Below are 20,896 nucleotides of genomic sequence, written 5' to 3' on the forward strand. Positions count from 1 at the left end.
CATCTCATGCACCACTGCCAACTATACGAAGACCTCCGCTGCCTCTTCATAACTAGAATACGTTTCATTAGCATTAGCAGAGGCATATGATGCAAGAAAGCAAGCTTATTCAGCATCAGCCAAAAAAAAAAAAAAAAACCCTCTCCCATTTCACCCCTCCGTTCGTTCGAAATACCTGTCCAGTTGAGCTTTAAATTTGTTTAGGCTATCAACTTAAACAACAAGTGATGGAAGTCGGTTCCACCAACCAACCACCCGCTGGCCAAAGGCAAATTTCCGCACATCTATCCGACATCCGTCCTTCCTCAATTTGAATTTATGCCCTCTGAGGTGATTATTCTGAGAAAGATGAAGAATCCCATTGGCATTGAGCATGCTCAAACCATTCAAAGCCTTATACACCTCTATCAGATCACCTCGCCGGTGCCTAGTCTCCAGACTCTGTAATTTGCAAAACTTAAGCCTTTCTTCGTAAGAGCAACCCTTTGTTCCATTTACTAATCTTGTTGCCCTTCTCTGTACCCGTTCCAGCAGCTCTACATCCTTCTTGAAATGAGGCCTCCAGACCTGTATACAGTACTCAAGATGTGGCCTAACCATTGCCTTATACAAGGGAATAATCACCTCCTTATCCCTGCTAGAAAAATTCCTGTATATCATTGACAAGACACCATGAGCTACTCTTGCAGCTCGTCTGCACTGCTCAGAGAACTTCATATCTGCCTGCAGAATTACCCCCAGGTCCTTTTCATTCTCCACCACTGTCAGTGTAGTACCGCAGAGTTGATACATTGCTCTGGGGTTACTGTTACCCATATGTAGTACTTTACATTTGTCAATGTTAAACTTCATTTGCCACCTCTCAGCCCATCTGTTCAACCTTTCCAGATCCTGTTGCAGCAGCATAGCGTCAGTAGTGTCCTTAACGACCCTGCCAACCTTTGTATCATCTGCAAACTTAGACATTAAACTTGATATCCCATCATCAATATCATTCATAAACACCGAAAACAACAATGGACCCAACACTGAACCTTGAGGAACTCCACTAATAACATTAGTCCACGTTGAGCAGTGTCCATTGATTACCACTCTCTGTCTTCTGCCACTCAACCATCCCCTTATCCATAGCAGCAATTTGCCTCCAATGCCACACTGCTCCAATTTGTGCAGCAGTCTTCCATGTGCAACAGTATCAAAAGCCTTTCTAAGATCCAAATATATAATATCAAAGTTATTCCCTGCATCCAGTTCTTTTGTGACTACATCATAGTATCCAATCAAATTGGTCAGGCAAGACCTGCCCTTAACAAAACCATGCTGCGTCTGAGCTATAACTGAATTCTTGTCTAGATGATCCTGCAGTGCTTCTTTAACCAGTGCCTACATTAATTTACCTGGAACAGAAGTTAAACTAACAGGTCTATAATTACTTGTGTCAGCCTTTGACCCTCCTTTGTGAATTGGGGTTACATTTGCACATCTCCAGTCTATGGGTACCTCCCCTGAGTCCAACGAAGCTCTCATAATTATGGCTAGGGGTTTGCATACTTCCTTTGCTGCCTCCTTTAATATAACTGGATAGATCCCATCCACCCCAGGTGCCTTTTTTATGTTTATCCTCAACAATCTCTCCTCCACTTTCCTCTCAGTTATTACAAAATCATCCAGCTCACTGCCAATGTTTACTTTACCTACATCATTCTCCTTCCTGAATAACTCCTCATGCGTGAATGTAGATGCAAAATACTCGTTTAGATTGTTAGCCACCTGAGCAGGATCCTCAACTGTTGAACCATCAATATCCAGTGGACCAATCTGATTCATCCCTTTCCTTCTCGAGTTCAAGTATGTAAAGAACTCCTTTCTGTTTTTCTTTGCATCCTTTGCCAAGGATTTTTCGTAGTCTGCCTTTGCCTGCCTAATCTCCTTTGTGACTTGGTTACAGACCAACTTATATCTATCATAGGCTTCCATGTCACCCATTAATTTGTATGTATCCCATGCATTTTTCTTCTCTGCCACATGTCTCATTAGTCCATCTGACAACCATTTAGGCCTAAACCTTGAACAATATTTCTTAGTTGGTATGTAAAGCCTGGTAGCCACCAAGATTAGTTCCTTGAATGCTTCCCATTTTGAGTTTGCTGTTGGTAACATCATCAGTTGGTCCCACTGTATAGAATTTAAATACTGTCTCAGACCATCATAGTCGCCTTTACGAAAACAAAAACCCTTCCCTTTACCTCTGATGGTAGTTACCTCCTTGAGTAAATCCCACTTCAACACACTGTGATCACTGCCACCTAGTGGTTCATTTATCTGCAGGTTCTTAATGCATGAAGAATCACTACTGATAATCAGATCAAGAGTATTGCTCCCTCTTGTTGCCTCACGAACATGCTGATGTAGAAAACAATCATCCAATAAATCCACAAAAGCCTTGCTAGTGTGCGAGTGACCAACCCACAAATTCTAGTCAATATCTGGGAAATTAAAATCCCCCATTATAAGACTCTCTGATTTACTGGCCCACTCTATTTCCCTGTACAATATATTATTATACTCATCAGAGTCATTAGGCCTATAGCACACTCCTACTCTCAATTTTGATTTCCCTATGCTTATGTCACACCAAACTGACTCGACACTGCCCTGTCCATCGATGTCAACTGGCTTCACTTCCTTTGACTTTATGTGTTTCTTAATTAATAGCATAACCCCTCCTCCCCTCCTGTCCTGTCTATCCTTTCTATATACATTGTATTCCCCAAATTCCAGTTCCGCATTACTTATATCTTTGTGACACCACGTCTCTGATATCCCAACAATATCTGCCTTTGATGTTTTGAGCAATACCTCAAATTCATCAAATTTATTTACCAAACTCCTAGCATTGGTGTACACGCAGGTATACATGCACCTGTTTCTATTCTTAGCTACCCTAACACAACCCATGTGTTTACTTGTAACGCAATGACTACCAGCAGTCTCTGAAATATCCTGCATCTTGTTTTTCAGACTTCTGCTCATTTGAATAGAAGCAGTGCAAGAATCACTTCCACCTCTGCCAGTGGCTACTGTCAATCTATTAGTCCTTGTATCCCCCCCAACTAGCAGTTTTCCGACACACCTAACACTGCCTCGACAGCATCAGCAAAAATTCTTGCACCCTTTCTATTTAAGTGTATCCCATCCCTGTAGAAGCAATCTCTCCTGTTAACAAGTACAGTCCAGGCTGAAAAAAATTCTACCCCTTGAGCCTTGCACAATCCCTCCAGGGCCGAATTGATCGACAAGGCTCTCATCATATACTCCCTCCTATCGTGTCTGGGCAGAATTGCAGACACTTTCAAGTTCAACCCTAATTCACGGCTTTTTTTCAACAGTGACCTGTACTTGCTAAGTAATTCCGCCGTTCTCCTACTCGAATTTTTCTCGCCAATAAACCAAGAACAATATCTCCTGGAAAGCGAGGACAACTATAAAGCCTTAACGCAGTTTGCGCAGGATCTTTTTACTAGAAGAAGAACATACCCACAACCTTAGCAGGAATTTTCCCACAAACTAACCACTCGTCATCCATAATAAAGATCCTTAGATGTGTCAACCAAACAAAAACCTAACAGCTACAATCTGAAAAACTAATCATTAACATAACCTGGATCTGACCACTGGCTTAAACTGGAGTCATTATCTGGACTTGACCACTCACACGGACGGGACAACAGGAATGTCCCAGGAATGGCATACGAAGACCTGACAAAGACATTATGCAGTTTGCTGCCGAAACATCATTAGGCGACCTGAACCGGGTACCCTCACTCGCTTCGCTTTCTTTCCCTTCCCTTGGCAGGGAAGGGAAAGAAAGCGAAGTACCCCCCTGCCCTCCCCTATCTTCACCTGGTGAGGCATGGGCCTGCCCCGCCGACTTTTGGGGTTATCTTCACTATTGACTCCATATTTCTGTCTTTCACCCCCCAGTCTTCAGTCTCCCTTCCCTCTCTAGCTATCTTGCGACTAGCGTTTGACCCTTGCCAAAACTACACAAGCCCCACACAAAAAAAAAAAAAAAAAAAAAAAAAAAAAAGAATTATAACTCGTATAACTGATATCTCTTTCGGCCTGACCCAATTTCTAGCGTTTCTTTCCCCCCCCCCCCCTCCACTTTTTTTTTTAGGTCCTAGCCACTGAAATCTCAGGAAATTAGGTGTCAGGACCTGCCAGAGTAAATAGTAAATTTCTAAAATACTGGTGTACCTGGTCTGCCTCCACGAGGTATAGTGTGGGCAACGGTGGGTCTCATTTGAGACCCAACGGCTAAAAGACCAGATGAACAACGGTACAAAACATTACACACCACAATTTCCATACACTTTTAAACCTCTGGCCTCTACAGTGTTCTGTATCACACCACAATGTATATTACGCGGAGATGGGGGAAACCCCTGGTGCCGTTAGACCCTAAACACACTATACTTAAAAGGAAGTTGAAACTCGCAGTTCACCACTAATCAATTGATGTTAGTCGATTTTCTCTGTCTATTTTGTACCCACTCAGAAACTGTCATGAATTTTAAAATTCAATATATTTTTATGTAAAGATTGGAATAAAACTAATTACTTTTGCTGCGGTGCAAGTAATTTAATTCCTGACGATTGGTATTATAGCCAACGAAGAATTTAATTTCTTTAGGGCATTATACATAATTTAAGGAAACTAATTTAGAGTAACTGCTTTTAAGAGTCCATAAAGTAATGAGCATAGCCATTTAAGAAATTAATGTAATTCTCCCATCCATCGCATTTCCCTTTTGCCAACGGCTGAGCGAGCTTTTCTTCGCAAAGAATCGCCCAATTGGATAAGTCTAGACTAATTGAACTTAATTCAAAAGAAAACTTTAGTCAGAGTTTTTCCCTTATAGCATTTATCTTATTACATAAGTTGAGAAGTGTGTAATCGACATCAGAATTACAACTATAATCTTAAAGGTACAAGTTCAGAGTAACGAGGTTTTTCATTTATATCTAGAAGTTCAAAATAACGAAGGCGATTAAGAAATTTTTTATTTATGAAATTAATAGCATGTGAGCCTACCTTTGGCTTAAATGATAGCCATTGGCCTTTCACAGAAGACTTTCAACTAGTTCGCAAACAGCAGCCAACTGGGATTTGGCGACATTACTATTTCAGTGCAGCTGCAGCAAGTCGTACTGGTTTCACTCTGATCCAATATTCTAACTAGTGTGCAAAATGTTCTTTGAAATTCAGAACAGGATGTCCACGCTGTGGAACTCAGTTTCATTGAAATGTGGTCTTGTGGGACTAGGTGAGTACAAATAAGGCTTTGCGGAAAGGGAAGATATCGTACTCGAACAATGAAGACCTCTTCCACAAAATTAGAAATAGGCCATGACCAGTCCTACTGGTAACAGTCATTCGCAACATTACACTCGGTTCCTATTCTCAATTTGGTGTTATTGATGGTTTTCACCTGGCGCTCCGATGTCCGGCTTTGGGGATAATGTACAATAGTTAAACGGCATCGGCTAATATTGAATTCTGAAGGCTCAAAACAGTCCATGAAGGGCAGATTACTTATTGCGACCTTATACGACTACGACGGATAATGTGCAAAAGAAAAACGTGTGTATAATACGTTTTCCTTTTACACATTTCTTTCTGCCGAAACGCTGTTCCGCAAGTTGTAAACTTGTAAAAAAAAAATTATATTTATAATTAACACTGTATGCAAATTAATATTTATTAATTTATAATTAATATTGTGCAAATGTTTATAAAATTTGTTTTTCTCTTGTACATATAAGAGAATAGATAAATACTACTGATTAACCAATTCACAATTTCCTTGGAGGACATTCCATACGTATCGATCTACACTGCGTTCCCGAAGTACTTTTTACAAAAAAATAATAATAAATAAATAAATAATAAATAAATAAAAACACCACACACACACAGGCAGAGGAAAAAGAAGATATAATATAATTTAGTTGCTGCTGTCACCGATGAATTTATCCTTATTGGTAATTCTATTCCGTACAACCCTTCAACGCTCGATCAGTGTTCGGTTCTGCATATTGAAATTATAATTATTCCTTGAGGATATTCTAGGACACACAAGTAATCACTGAAAGGTGTAAAATTCAGATTAAACGTCTTAAGATTTGTATCTTCAGAAAGATAGATGAGAACTCACTATTTCGCTGAAAGGCTGTGTCGATGTTCTCAAACAAGATAGGCAAAGGAATGATGATTAACAGCACTGTATGAAGGACCAGAGATATGACCAGATTCCGATGAACTTGTATCCTGGAGCACTGGAGAGACCTACAAATAAATTAGTTTGTTAATTATTTTCTGCCATCCAAATCAGAAGGTCAAAAAATTTACACATTTTGGTACCGTTTGTTCGCTATGTCAATTTAAAAAAACAAAAGCCAGAAAATAAATTTTCCATACAATATTTAATAACAAGAAGTCTATTTACATAATTTTACACCATACACACAGAAGCTTTGAAACAAAGATCTAGGAGAAGAAATCGCGATGCTACCGTCACAAGTTGCTGCATGGCACGTGTTATTATTATTAACATCTTTATTTCCACATCAGTAGGCACCTCCGAAACAGCTGGTTTCGCTAGATGGGTGTACATTATAAATATTCAAGGGCATTACATTGATTGAATTAAAAAAAGGAAAAACGTACTGTATTTACAAGTTAGCTCAGAAGAGACACTGAAATTCAAAACTGTGAAAGTGGTACTGTCAACAGTTCTAACTTTATACACTTCTTTCAGGATGTCCTGTCTGTAGCACTTCAAGCTGTAGAAAGCTGAGGCATCAATTCCAAGGGAGTTATATGGTCCTAACGTATTCGCCGGAAACACTGATTCTAGGTATTGCGTCGAACTAACTCGGTGTGCACTGCACCGAGTTAGTTCGACGGTTTGTCGTCACTTCCCAAATGTCAGGTGAATCCATTCGTCGTCACTTCCCAAATGTCAGGTGAATCCATTCGGCCACAAAATAGTTGTGCCAAAGTGTGCAAATTCCTCTCCTTGATGTTGGTTTCATGCCGAGGTATGCGTACAGCAATCTCCGAGAGATTGGATCAGCATATTGTCCATATGTCTGTACAGGGACCATTTGCATGTTTTGCGGGACTGAAAAATTGCAAGGTGCGAGTAGAGAGGAAACCCTAATTTCTCCGCTTGAGACCTGCTAACTGAAGAGGCCTATAAGAATTCCTCCAGTCTTCGACGGGATTCAAATATACATATCTATACATGTATATGTATAGATATGTATATTTGAATCCAGTAACAGCATGACACCACTACACTGTCACGGACCACTTTCCTCTTTTGATCTGGTGCAGAAAAAGTTTATTTGTAATGTATCACCATTACCATAACAGCAGTTTAGAGAATTATTAGTCTCACAGGGTTTTTTTTTTTTTTTTTTTTTTTTGCACTCTATTAGCATCTACTTGACAACCAGTGACGGAATTAATCGCAGATCACTGAATTTAAAAACTCGGATAAAGTAAAATCTTCAGCCAGAGATTAGCCAGTCTTTTATACATGGAAGGTTTAAATTACAATAAGCAAAGGTTTTTTTTTTTTTTTTTTTTTTTTCAAGTAAAATGCAGATTAAACGTTTTTAAGATTTGTATCTTCAGAAAGGTGGATAGAAAGAAGCAATGCTCTTATATAACACCAAGATTTGGTGTTATATAAGAGCATTGCTTCCTTGTACCCATTTGCTACTATCACAATAGTGGTATTTCTTTGATATTTCATAAGAATATAAAAGAAATTCCAATAATTTCCCCGGTTTGGAAAGCTGTTTTTAGTAATATTTCATGCGAATCATAACTCAGTTACTAACAATAGCTAAATCGGTATCCTTTACCGAACACAAAGTCTGTGTAGCTTCGCAGAAAATAGCAAAGTAAGAGATAAACTTATCTTGAGGGAAGCTAAAATCTAAGGAAGAGCCGCTTCACAGATGGGACATAATGGAAGTTGCCAGTCTTTTATCCAGTTGATGCTTGTAATGGCCGAGAAAGCATCTTACATGACATATCTTACGTGGCCGATTAAGAATCTTACATGATTTATGCGATCTGGTCTTTTTTTTATACTGAAATGCACGGGCAAAAAAAAAAGTATGAATACTCTAACTACAAGTTTTAAACTTTTTTAACCTTTGAAAGTAAGGGCACAGCGAGAAAAAAACTGTTAAAAATAAGTGGTGTTTCGAGTAAAAAAAAAAAAAAAAAAAAAACGTAAATTTTGGATAAAGATGTTATTACGAGTACTTAGAAAAATAGTATAAAAAACAAATTACTGGTATTACCTTCTACTGTTTCAGCTTATATATGCGTCTATCAAAAATAATCGTACGCCTATATATGACAATAGTGTTCAATTCCTCTCCAGAATTTTTACTAATTCTGTCTATTTATAAGTGAATCAATAAGTTTCAATGTTAAGAGTATTTCCCCAAACAGACCCACTAATTACAAAACTTATTCCAGAAGTACTGGGGGAATTTTTTGGTTATGATTAATTTCAATGGAATAATGCACTCCATCATTGGGCAATTTTCACAAGCACTACACTTAAACCATACAACGCTGATATGAACTCAATATCGATATCATATTTATCGGAAAAAAATTTGTACTTTCAATGGCAATTCAGTATTAATCAAGACGTAATTTCTTACCCCAGTGAAGTTTCACTAACTAACGAACACAGCAAATCCTCCTCCCACATAGGGCACTCTAGCCACATGACATTCACCTCTCCACCTCCCAAGGGCACCTCTCTCCCATACTTTTCGCCTGGTAGGACCTACCACCCTAATTCTGTGTCTAGCTCTTAACGACCCCCCCCAGAAGAATGTGGGTTGCTTCTGCAGGGGAGCCCCCTATCCCCTTGTTCTTCCTATTTCCAGGTGGAAGTCTTCCTATCATCCACCTCCTGTGCCTTCTTTTGTTCCAAATTCAAACTATCAACCCCTATGCTCCCCTCCAGATTTATTTATTTTCTTTTCCGCTTTTACCCCTTCATCCCTTCCATTTCTTCCTGTTTCATCCGTATTTTTTTTTTTTTCTATCGGGGCCCACCCTGACAAGCTCAGGCGACGTTCCAGGTTCGCCCTCAGAGTATTCATACGTTACCTACTGCCCTGATCCACCTCCCCGAGGTAGTGACGGGCAACGAGGGGGGGGGGGATGTCTTGATTTCCAAGCTCCCCGTAGCTAAGAAGCCAGAGGAACATAACAATACAACCCCAAATATATACAATCTGGTCTTAACAGTGAACACTATGTATCACAGAGATACCACGCGGAGTTGGAGGGGAAACCCAGGTGCCGCAAGACATTTAACACTATGCCACTACCTTTAATTCCCTCGCCAGTAAATACGTTTATGTACCGCGTTCATGTACGAGTTTTGGATAACTAAGTAAATCTAAGTTTGGAAGGTCACTTCCAATAATGTGTCCACTAATATGCCGATTGCCTGTAAATTTTTCCAGTACGTGCTTCAATCTCTCACCTCTGTTTTAAACTACCGTAACTATGCAATTTATAACAGATGGCAGAACACACAAAAAAAAAAAAAAAACACACACACACACACACACACACACACAACTTTGAAAATTCCAAGAGGAGATCACACTGTTTTCAGATGTAATTTGGACTTACATATCTAAAATTGAAATTCTTCAAAATACGGATCAAAACTGAATCAAGCGGAACATAAATATATTAAAAATATATCATTACATCTAAACAGCAAGGACGAATGAATTTTAAAGATTTTTTTTTTTTTAAGTCTGATGTCATTTTTGATAGTTTTCCTTTATGGCTGGGATCAAGTAAAAATAAGAACATAATTAAATAAATATTTATTAATAGTTATAGAACATATTAATATTTAAAAGTGAGTATATATATACAAATTTTACATTCTTACAAAACTTCAAAATTCTTTAAAGAAACTCACTCCACAGAGTCCGCTGCTATAAAGAAGAGATCATGTCGCCATTAAGCTGATACATCTCCAACGTATAATACTACTGGAGAATCCTTTTGAGTATACATAGAGAAAATTTAATTAAAGCAGGGGGGGCGACTTTAATTTAAAAGTCCGCTAGAAATTCGAAAATTCTGTCTATAAGGTGTGTAATCAAATACCTCGTAGTTTTGTTTAATATGGAAAAACACGATATTAATAAATTCTATGTATAAAAATAATATCTCTTGGTACGTCTTGGGCACAAAACATTTTAATGTGCTAGAGTTTATATAATTATACAATATTATTAAACCAACAGAAGCAAGAAATTCTTGTTCTATATAAATACCAGATATATAATTCTCATCTTGGTTGTTTTAAATGGTTAGGTACGGAAAGTACCACAAGGAAAAAAGAAATATTTAGGCAGCAATTCCCGGTTCCGTTTATGCGTAATATTTGCTATAAATTCTGTAAAAAAATAAATAAAAATAACTTTTATTCCAATTTTTTTTGTGAAAACTTCAAGTCAAACGGTTTCTAACGAGGTTTTGTCTTAGCCAAGTTATACACAATTTCCTTTAAATAGAATCGTGTTGGGATGTCCAATTTCTCTCACTATCGTTGCCACTATTACTTCGTGGGATCATTATGTGACAGTAGCAGACAGTAACGGGCAATTAATAACCCATCCTCTTTGACTTTCATTTCCTCAAAATAAGAATTTTCATTTTCAAGACATCAAAACATTCTTTTCAACTGAAATGGCCGTAAACTGATCTTTTTCACTGGTTACTCCCATACGTCACTTCCAAAATAAGCATGTTAACCCGGTCCTAGTTTTGCTCTTACATTCGCGTTAGATACCGTTATGATCAGAGTCTACTTTGAAAATATATGGATTTCTTTAGTTTATAAGCAACCTATTTTCTTTCAGTCAATGACCAAAGCCTTCCCCTCCCCTCCTCTTTTTTTTTTTTTTTTTTGTTGTTTCATCCTTTTTCGGGCGTAGATGTCCTTCGCATATTTCAGCAAGTCAAAGTGAAAACAAAAAAAGGACCAAAGTGGAAAATCCTTTAAATTGGCTTTAGTGGCATCTAGTAAACAGGTGCTGTTGAACTCTATCTTCAAATGATATTATCATTTAATCACGACAATATTCGATATGATAATAATAACCGAATAAGAAGTTATTAAATAAAAATAACCCCCATATTTTCTTTAAATAATATAAGCTAAATCAAGTTGTTTGTGTGAAGTGAACATCAATATCCTGTCTTTTTTTTAACCAAAAGCTAAAGGAATTTCAGTAAGCTCTAGCCTGAGGGCAAGAACTAAAGTATTTGCATCAATTTATAAGCGGTTTTCGCTACCTGTACAGATATTTAACTTGTCCCTGACAGCTGGTCAGAGGTCACATTTATCCTCCACCACTAACGACCGTACAAAAAAGTCACTTGATAAATGCTTAGAACATAAACTTCACTAGAATGTAAAGCAAACAAATCCTATTGTTTTTAACAACTGGATAACGTCTTTTCGAGGCTTAATATCACTCTTTTTGATCTTAAAAACTTAAGAAGAAAAACATCAAAAACAGATGCGCAGATCGAATGTCAAGCTTGAAATCTCTTCATTAAAAAAATTAGGTTCTCGTTAATCGGGTTTACAATTTGTCTATTCAATAAAACTAAGCCCATATTTCGCCCATTCTCGTGGCCCACAGGCACCGTTCTTGATCCTTCTTTCAAACGATCTTGATCTCCAAAAACTGACTATCCGCGCCGAGAATTTGCATCTTACTACAGTCGAATTAAAATAACATAGACCGTAATGCATATAGAAATCAATTCAGAAGGCGCCATTTGTTGCTTGAATAATCCTTTTTCTTATCTTCTGCTTTATAAGTACTGTATTATGCCTCGAGGCCTGTTGTGTCTCATGCCCTGAGACAAAAGGTCTTGAGAGGTCTCTTTCTAGTTGGTTTATAAAGTGCTGGATATAATTTAATATATTAAGCTTTGATGTTCTCTGTACATGATCTCTCTCCGTTTTCTGTATTTTGGAGGTTTTCAATTATTGGTTTTTCCTTTAGTTCATAATTTTTTTCTGTGCATTGTGATTTCCAGTTTTATTTTACACATGGTTTCATTACTTATTTATTGATTTAAACCGTCAATATACATGTATTTACATTCATCATCATCAGCCATTTTCAATCCACTGCAGGATGAAGGCCTCTCCAGCAACTTTCCAGTTCCTTCTGTTTTGAGCACTGGACATCCATTTACTACCCACAAACTCATGAATTTCATCTATCCATCTCCGCCTTTGTCTTCCAGGTTTTCTTCTAGCTCCTCTTGGATACCATTCTGTTATTTTCTTAGTCCATCTGTCATCATGTCTTCGAGCTATGTGTCCTGCCCAAGACCATTTTAGTTCTTTAGTTTTGATAAGAATGTCCTTTACTTGAGTTTGTTGCCTAATCCATGTGTTTCTCTTCTTATCTAACAGTCTTATTCCCAATATGATTCGTTCCATTTTTCGCTGTGTAGTTCTCAGCTTCTCTTCCATTCTTTTGGTGAGTGCCCAAGTTTCACTTCCATAAGTCATGATGGGGAGTATACATTGGTCCATTATTTTACGTTTCAGACAAACTGGGATATTGCTCTTCAGTATGTGACTATATTTCCTGAATGCTATCCATCCAAAATTTATTCTTCTCTTGACTTCCAGCCATTTATCATTATTACAGCTAATGACTTGTCCCAGATACGTATATGACTCCACCTTTTCAATTACTGCTCCTTCAATCATTATTTCCCTTTCTGTGGCATACTTGTTCATCATTACTTTTGTTTTAGCCATATTCATCTTTAGTCCAAAATCCTTACTAGCTGTGCATAACTGATTAAGATTTTCCTCTAATTCTTTGGGATCATGGCTTATGACCACAATGTCATCTGCAAATCGTAAATGGTTTAGGTACTCTCTATTCACATTGACTCCTTTCTGCGACCAGTCTAATCTTCTGAAAGATTCCTCAAGGGCAGCAGTAAACAGCTTCGGAGATATTGTGTCTCCTTGTCGAATTCCTTTCTCAATTTTAAATTTCCTACTGTCTTTGTCTAGTCTAATAAAGGAGGTAGCACTCTTGTATATTTTCTTCAAAATCATAATATATGGGGTATCAATGCCTTGTCTTTCCAGTGCCCGAAACATTGCCTTATGCTGTATGGAGTCAAATGCCTTTTCATAATCCACAAATGCCAGGCATAATGGTGTTTTATATTCATTTGCTTTCTCCATTAGCTGTGATATTACATGAAGGTGATCCATAGTTGAGAATCCTGCCCTAAAGCCAGCTTGCTCTTTCGGTTGATTCTCATCCAGTATTCTTTCTAATCTGTTAGTAATGACCCTTGTGAACAACTTGTAGATGTGGGATAACAAGCTAATTGGTCTATAATTTCCAATTTCTGATTTATCTCCTTTCTTATGCAGCAAAACTATGATTGCATTATTCCACTGCTTAGGCGTCACACCTTTTCTAATGCACTTTGTGAAGAGCCTTGCCAGTTTTTGTGTTATGTCTCTTCCTCCCAATTTTAACAACTCTACAGTAACTTCATCTTCCCCCGGGGCTTTCTGATTCTTCATTTTCTTCAATGCATGCTCTACCTCATCAGGAAGAATATTGGGTATGTCGTATGTGTTGCTACGTTGCAATCCATCTTCCCCACTGCTGGCATCATTCCCCTGCTCCTTGTATAATTCTCTATAGTAGTCTTCTGCTATTTGAATTATGCCTTCTCTGCTGTTTATAAGTACTCCATCACTATTCTTCAGTTTAAGTATCATTTGTCTTTCTGTATTACTGCTCATGGCTGCTGATTTAAATCCTTTGTTTTCCCTTAATGCTTGTTCTACTTTTCTTGTGTTAAATCTTCTTATGTACTCTCTGAGTCTCTTTCTAATGGCTTTGCATAACTCAGTATACTCAATTTTCTCCCTGTCAGTGTTTTTCTTGCTCTTCATTTGTCGTCTTTGGTTCATCATGACAAGTGTTTCTTGACTAATTTTTTCTTCTTTGGATTTCTGTTTCCCTATAGGTTTCTTGGGCTTTATCACTTTCAAAAAGTTGTAATATTCCTCGTCGATATCTTGGTTCTGAGCAGTCTGCAGAAGCTCAAACTTGTTCTTAATTTCCAGTACATACTGCTTTTTCTCCTCCTCTGTTATTTCAAAGACCTTTGTATTATTTACTCGAGTCAGTTTTTTCCTTTCCTTTCCTACATCTATATCAAGTGTACATCTTACCATTCTGTGATCACTTCCAACATTTACCTTATTCAGGACGGTAACATCATTCACAATATATCTTCTGTTAGTGAGGATGAAGTCGATTTCATTAGTAGTTAATCCATTTGGACTCTTCCATGTCCACTTTCTGTTCACCCTTTTCTTGAAAAAAGTGTTCATTACTGACAGTCCTTGAGATTCTGCAAATTCCACAAGTCTTTCACCTCTTTCATTTCTTTCACCAATTCCAAAATTTCCTATAGTTCCCCTTTCTGTGCTGTTTTGTCTTTTTCCAACCTTAGCATTGAAGTATTTACATTATATTGGTTAAATAAATTTTTCATATTTTATACAAAAATATCTTGCGAAAAAGAAAACCCAGTCCCCACTTTTACACCCGTGCGTCGTTAAGGCTTGCCGATGCTGCCAAGCTACCTCTAAACTCGAATTATAAATGATTGTCCATTTTAAAATGTGAAAAACTTTAGTTCATAGCAGAAATGCTGTTCATGATTAAACAATCAAAAAATAAAGAAAATTCTTTTAAACTTAAGTAGCGCACTTGCTCAACTAAGTTTGTACACTTGCTCAAGAAGTTTGTACACTTCTCCATGTGCATTATGCAAAATGCGACGGCTAGAGATTAGTTCAATAGTTCCTCCACTTTGACAGAATCCACGCACAAAATTCTTCGGCACACGCCACTAGCTTTAATTTACTTTGTGCAAGAAAACAGAAATAGAAGCGGCACTTACTTGAAGTAGCAAAAGATGAAGAGGCTCATCAGTAGAGCGGCCAAGGACACTATGGAGCCCACAAACAAAATGTAACTTACAGTTAGAGGCATTAGTGGAACTTCCTGGAAGAAAGAAGACTGTGTTAGGCCAAGGTAAACAAAACAAATACTATACTATATCACATAACTGTAAAGCGCGCTTCTCATATTCTCAAGTTTTATTCAACCTTCTGAAATAATTTGACAGTTTGACACGTGTTGGATGGTCATATTTACAAGAACAACGTTTCATTGATGGAAGAGCTGTTTTTAAGAACAATCTGTAATGCCAAACAAAAAACGTTCCATTGAGAAATTTAGGTGTTACACGTATTCTAATGTTAAAAACAGAAAGCTTTCTACAAATTCGTAATACACTTGCAGCAAATCACAGCATATTAAAATTTAAACTACATAAAAATTTCATCTTTAATTTTTGCTTAAACTGAATTTCTGCAATAAAAAGCAGAAATCTCAAAATGCTGCAGTGTTGTCTGTGGAATTTTGCGCGTAGATTCTGTCAGAGTGGAGGAACTATTGAACTAATCTCTAGCCGTTGCATTTTGCAGAATGTTTAGTAGAATACTATTACAGATTATGTTTATTTTGACTATACGATAGCCATATTTTCGCTTTTAATAAAGAAATATATCATATGAGTCACGAAATATGAACAGCAAAGGACAAGAATTAGAAAGATGCCCTTCATAAACGTCTCGAACAGTAAGCTTCTTGAGCGTCTTTAAAATTGCATGTTCGTTAAGTCGATTTGTTTATCCCTACCGTAAAAACACACACACACACACACACACACACACACACACACACACACACACACACACACACACACACACACACACACACACACAACAACAACCTGGTTTCTCACTGCCTTCAGTTTTATTCTTACAGATGAATGGGAGACAAGATTACCTCAAGGACACATCACATACAAACAAAGCAAAACGCGTTGTTTGCAAACTGGTAAATTAATGTTCTGGTTTGATTCACTCCCCCACCACAAAGTTTCCATTGACGGGAAAGTTGGAAAACGAAATGTATCATATATCTATCATGATCAGTGCTTAAATTTCAATTTTAGAAAACCGACCGGGCTAGCCGGGTGGGTAAAGTGCCTGCCAGCCTGGCAACCCAAAGGGCGCGGGTTCGAATCCCGCCTCGGGCTTGGTTATTACGATGGTGCGGTACTTTTCGCTTGGACCTCACGGCCACGATACACGAAGGAAACACTGGTTCCTTCGTGTATTGCTCACATCATAAGATAAAAAAATATATAGAAAAGCAGGCAAAAAAGTAACACTATTAATTTTCTTCGTAGAACACTGGAAACTACAGTATATTAATTCGGAGCATGTGAAGAAAATTGCAATAACATGATTTAACAATAATAAAATTAATGTGCATTGCATTAATTGCCTTAATCTTCATTTCTCAGCGTGGTTGAAATTTCTTTAATAAATTAAAGAAGTTTCAATCACACTGGCAGCAGAAAAGTTGGGTCAGCCGCTATACAGTAGTACGCACAATGGCCGAGACCTGCTTCGAGAATAAGAGCGCATTGTGTTTTTTTTTTTTTTTTTTTGATTACCCAATTTGTCTTAAGGGAATTCCATATTTTCTGATTGAAAGAAAATGAAAAAAAAAAAAAAAAACCTAGGTGGCTTTTTATTAACGTTACTTCTCGAAATACGTCGTATTTTGAAAAAAAGTAAACGCTTGTGCGATTTCATTTTTCTTCATTTCTCGGCAGCATTTTGTTTGTTCCCACGTGTATGGAACAGATGCTCGCTTCGATGACTTACGACGGTGCTAAGACAAGCTATAAGAACAATCCTATAGCTATCATCCGTTTCTAAAAGTCATAAAACGAACTGGATAAAAAGAAAAGCCAGCGCAAGTAGGCAAGTGTCTACACATACATTGTTCCAGAAAGAAGAGTTAAAGTGCATCTGAAATAAAGTGAATTTTCATGTTTCATAGAACTGTCTGAATCCGATTTACCAGAATGGTTAAATCAGATGCAGATAGTTTCGGCTTGTCTCTCTCAGAGACCGAAAGTTAATCAAAACAAAAAAGTGGTATACAGCGAAAAAACATGACTTTTTTTGACTTACTTCCGAATCATAACTAAAGTGAGGAGACGTCCCGGATTATGCGGGACAGTCCCTGATTTAAGTCGTATGCCCTGCATTGCAGACTGTCCCGCAAGTTCCTGATTGGACATGTAGCCTCCATAAAAGTGCAGCTATTATCAACCCACTGCAGGATGGAAGCCTCCTCAACAATTCATGGTGAGGGAAATGGACCATAATCTGCCACGCTGGTCCAGTGCGGGTTGGCAGAGCGACCGTATTCAGCAGTCAGGGGCTTGAACCCCGGTCTACTCAAAGAGCGTGTACTACTGCACCCCCGCTCCTGACCACTCGGCTACGGAGGCCTTTTACTTATATCATAAATCACGATTTTGCATTTTTATTTTATTCTGCATCCTTGCGACATCTTTTGTCTCACAAATAGTGCAAGTTGAATGAAATTTTAAGAAGAAATAGAAAATAATGAAGAGATTATTAAGAAAAATTCACTTAGCAGAAAAATATATTTAATTATATTATTTAATTTCTATTGTTAAAATAAATATTTTTATTTAACAGAAATACCTAATATAATATAGATATTTCTGTGAAATAAAACAAATATAGGCTATATTTGTTTTTGATATGAAAACATCTATAGCAGCGCCTAACAATGGAATGTAATAGAATTTTAGCAATGACGTCACACTACTCACATGACTGGTGAGAAATGTGATGTGAAATACTAAAATTAAAGCGACAGCATACAGAACCACGGGGAATATATGGTAGCCTTGTAGCAACATTGCTGACTTGCTGAATCTGGTCAAGGTTCGATTCCAGCTGCTACCTTTATGGGAATTTTCCCAGGGTTTTCCATTCAGCGTCGAGTTTGGCGGTCTCAAACCGTGGTCGTGAGGTTTTTCACCGGGATTGACTCCGTTTTTCCCCCTCACAACAGACAAACCGCTCTTCGCGACGAGGGGTACACGAAAATTCGATAGGGATAGGGGCGCATGTAAAGTAAACTTCGCAGCGGACTTTACTCTTGAGGAAAGGGGTTAGTGGGGCAGCCTCGCCCCCATAATAAGGTGGGTTGCGGGCAGTCTATTTAACAGAGTGTTCTGCTCCTTAAAAGAATGCACTGCATGCATTCTTTTAAGGAGCGGAATTATGCTGTTCAGCAAAAATCAATTGCTGGGGTTTGCACCTGCTACAAAAATAAGTTCATTACAAAAAAAAAAAAAAAAAAAAGTAGTTTAATGTGCGCAGAGCATTTCATTTCAGGCGCGTTAGCAATTCTCACTTTAATGCCACTCGAATGAAAACATATTCGGCTTTATGGGCAGTAAAACAGGAGATCTCCAACTTCCATAACCCGCACCTTATCATCAAATACATTCTTCGATGCATAATCCCAATTCCTTTATATGCCTCGACTATATGGCCCTTAGCACCCTCATCATACCAAGCCAAGTTCCTGTTCCTGGAATACCAGATTTTGAAGTGGCTAAATAGGGTTGCCTGGCTAACACCTACAATCTCAAAATCTGTTCTGGTCAATAATCTTAATATGCTTCCTTGGAGGTATCACATCTCTAGGAACCTTCTTATCCTCTCTCAGCTTCTATCTGGATAACTGAGCTCACCTGATATATGGGATATCATCGCCAGACCGTCAGATAGGAAAAGATGCCAGACCAACACATCCCCATACAGATCGAAGCTGCATAGCATATCCTCCCTGGACTACGTTTCCACATAACTCCGTTCAAATATTGAATAGATTAGCCATGGACGTTGAGAAGCTCTGCAAGGACAGAACCTACAGATCTTCCATTCTTGCAGACATGTATGCTCTCGTCATGCTCTAGGTGGACTCTGAGATGCCGCGCTATCCACGCTCTGTTGTATCTTTATGTTTATGTATCTTCACCAGAGGTTGTTTAAAGCCGTGTATTGTATCTGGGCTCTGTACATAATGCATTTGTCTTTTTTATTTAATCTCTGTATGTAACTCGTGTCCTCTAGCTGCATAGCTGTAAAGGGACATTTCTTCGGAAATAAATTGATGTTAATAATAATTCACGATTTACAGCAAAAAACACTACATATTTCTGTGCGAACAGAGAAAATTTCGTTTCTGAACATGTCAGCAAGCATAATATCCAGTGCTTCAGCTACAGTACATAGATAGCCCATGTGATATAGATATTCCAAAAAAAAAAAAAGAAAAAGAAAATAATAATTGCTGGAATTCTATTGGTGTGGTTTTAATGAAACATAGGACGGGTCGACAAATCAAAAGAGCGAAATATAAAATTTCCTTAAAATCTATTCACTGGGAAGAGTAATTACATTACGGACGGACAAAGATATAATCATAACATTTCCATTAGTCCGATTTTAATGATATTTGGAATGCTCAGCAGGTCTTTCTAAAAAGGTCCAAATATAAATTTCATGAAAATCCATCTGATAGTTTATTTGTTACATGCTACCTGGTGGCAGGTGTGGTGAAGGCAATAGGCGCATTATGCATATATGCTAATGTTATTAAAAACGGGACCATATTTTACAAATCAGGAAATTAATTGCATTGTTCTGGTTCGTGGGCTATTTATTTTTGATGAGAAAACATCTATAGTAGCACCTAACAATGGAATGTAACGGAAATGCAAATGTTCTGGTCAAATATTTGTATTCTTGCAATCGCAACTGCAGGAAATACTCAATGTTTGTATTCGTATAATCAATATTTGTATTCTTGCAGTAGTAACTGCAGGAAGTACGATTTGACGTCATACTATTCTACAAATGAATTTCACTAACCTCTTCCAAGTCAAGGATATTTTCACAAAAAACATCTTTCGTGCGTATAGGGTACGCACGCTTTAATTTTCTTTTAAGAAGTGTGATATTTTATTTTATAAGTTTAGTTCAAATATTCAAATTTATATTTTGTATGTGAATAAAAATTTAAAAAAATATATATGTGTATATTGTTTTTAAAGGGGGGGGGTTATAAAATCGATGTCCCGCATTGGAATACTGTACTAAGGATCTGCTCACTTTAACCGTAACTAATAGTTGAATGAAAATGAGTTGCACCTAACTCGGATGACGTGATAAAACAGAAAAGGGATATTGATTGTCCGTCTCTCTCTCTCTTTTCTACAGCAAATTGGAGATACGTATTTCTGGATCGCGCTTATTTGTTTAGTCAAACATGTAAACAGTAATTAGGATATTTTGCTTATGCGAAAAATCATGATTACAGAAACTGAAACCCAAATTATTTTAAGCTAAATGTGATCCAAAACTAAATACATCAAACGGGTAAAAATATCTTGTTATTAATTAATGTACTTTTTGAACTTTGAAAGACTGATGATAATTGATATTAATTATAGGATTATAAATTTCAAACAAGCAGTATCTTACAGTTAGTTAAAAGCGCCATCTCAGAAACAGAAGGAGTGCCTGAAAAATTTGTGCTCTGTAAATATCAAAATCGTTATTAATATTAAACCTTTATAAAAATGATAACAAAGAAAGCGGCAGCGATACCTCTTACTAACTGGCATCTTGCTTATGTGAAAGCTAAAGACATGCAATAAATAGAGTGAAGATTTTAATGACAAGAAAATGTACATCTGTTT

The 20,896-nt window shown here is 37.5% G+C and overlaps 1 protein-coding gene across 1 annotated transcript in view; it reads right to left on the reverse strand.

The window, feature by feature from the left end:
• The window catches only part of LOC150079333 (corticotropin-releasing hormone receptor 1-like), a 249,691-nt gene that overhangs the window by 93,321 nt on the left and 135,474 nt on the right, over positions 1 to 20,896 (reverse strand). Inside the window, exons 4-6 of the mRNA XM_090382550.1 lie at positions 15,122 to 15,225; positions 6,257 to 6,352; positions 2,051 to 2,065 (exon numbers count right to left, since the gene is read on the reverse strand). Of these exons, the coding sequence (XP_090238676.1) occupies positions 2,051 to 2,065; positions 6,257 to 6,352; positions 15,122 to 15,225 (215 nt within the window). The remainder of the gene's footprint in view (positions 1 to 2,050; positions 2,066 to 6,256; positions 6,353 to 15,121; positions 15,226 to 20,896) is intronic.

The sequence above is a fragment of the Mastigoproctus giganteus genome, chromosome 10, assembly GCF_048544385.1.
Source record: "Mastigoproctus giganteus isolate SK-2022 chromosome 10, ASM4854438v1, whole genome shotgun sequence".
NCBI classification, from domain to species: Eukaryota; Metazoa; Arthropoda; class Arachnida; order Uropygi; family Thelyphonidae; genus Mastigoproctus; species Mastigoproctus giganteus.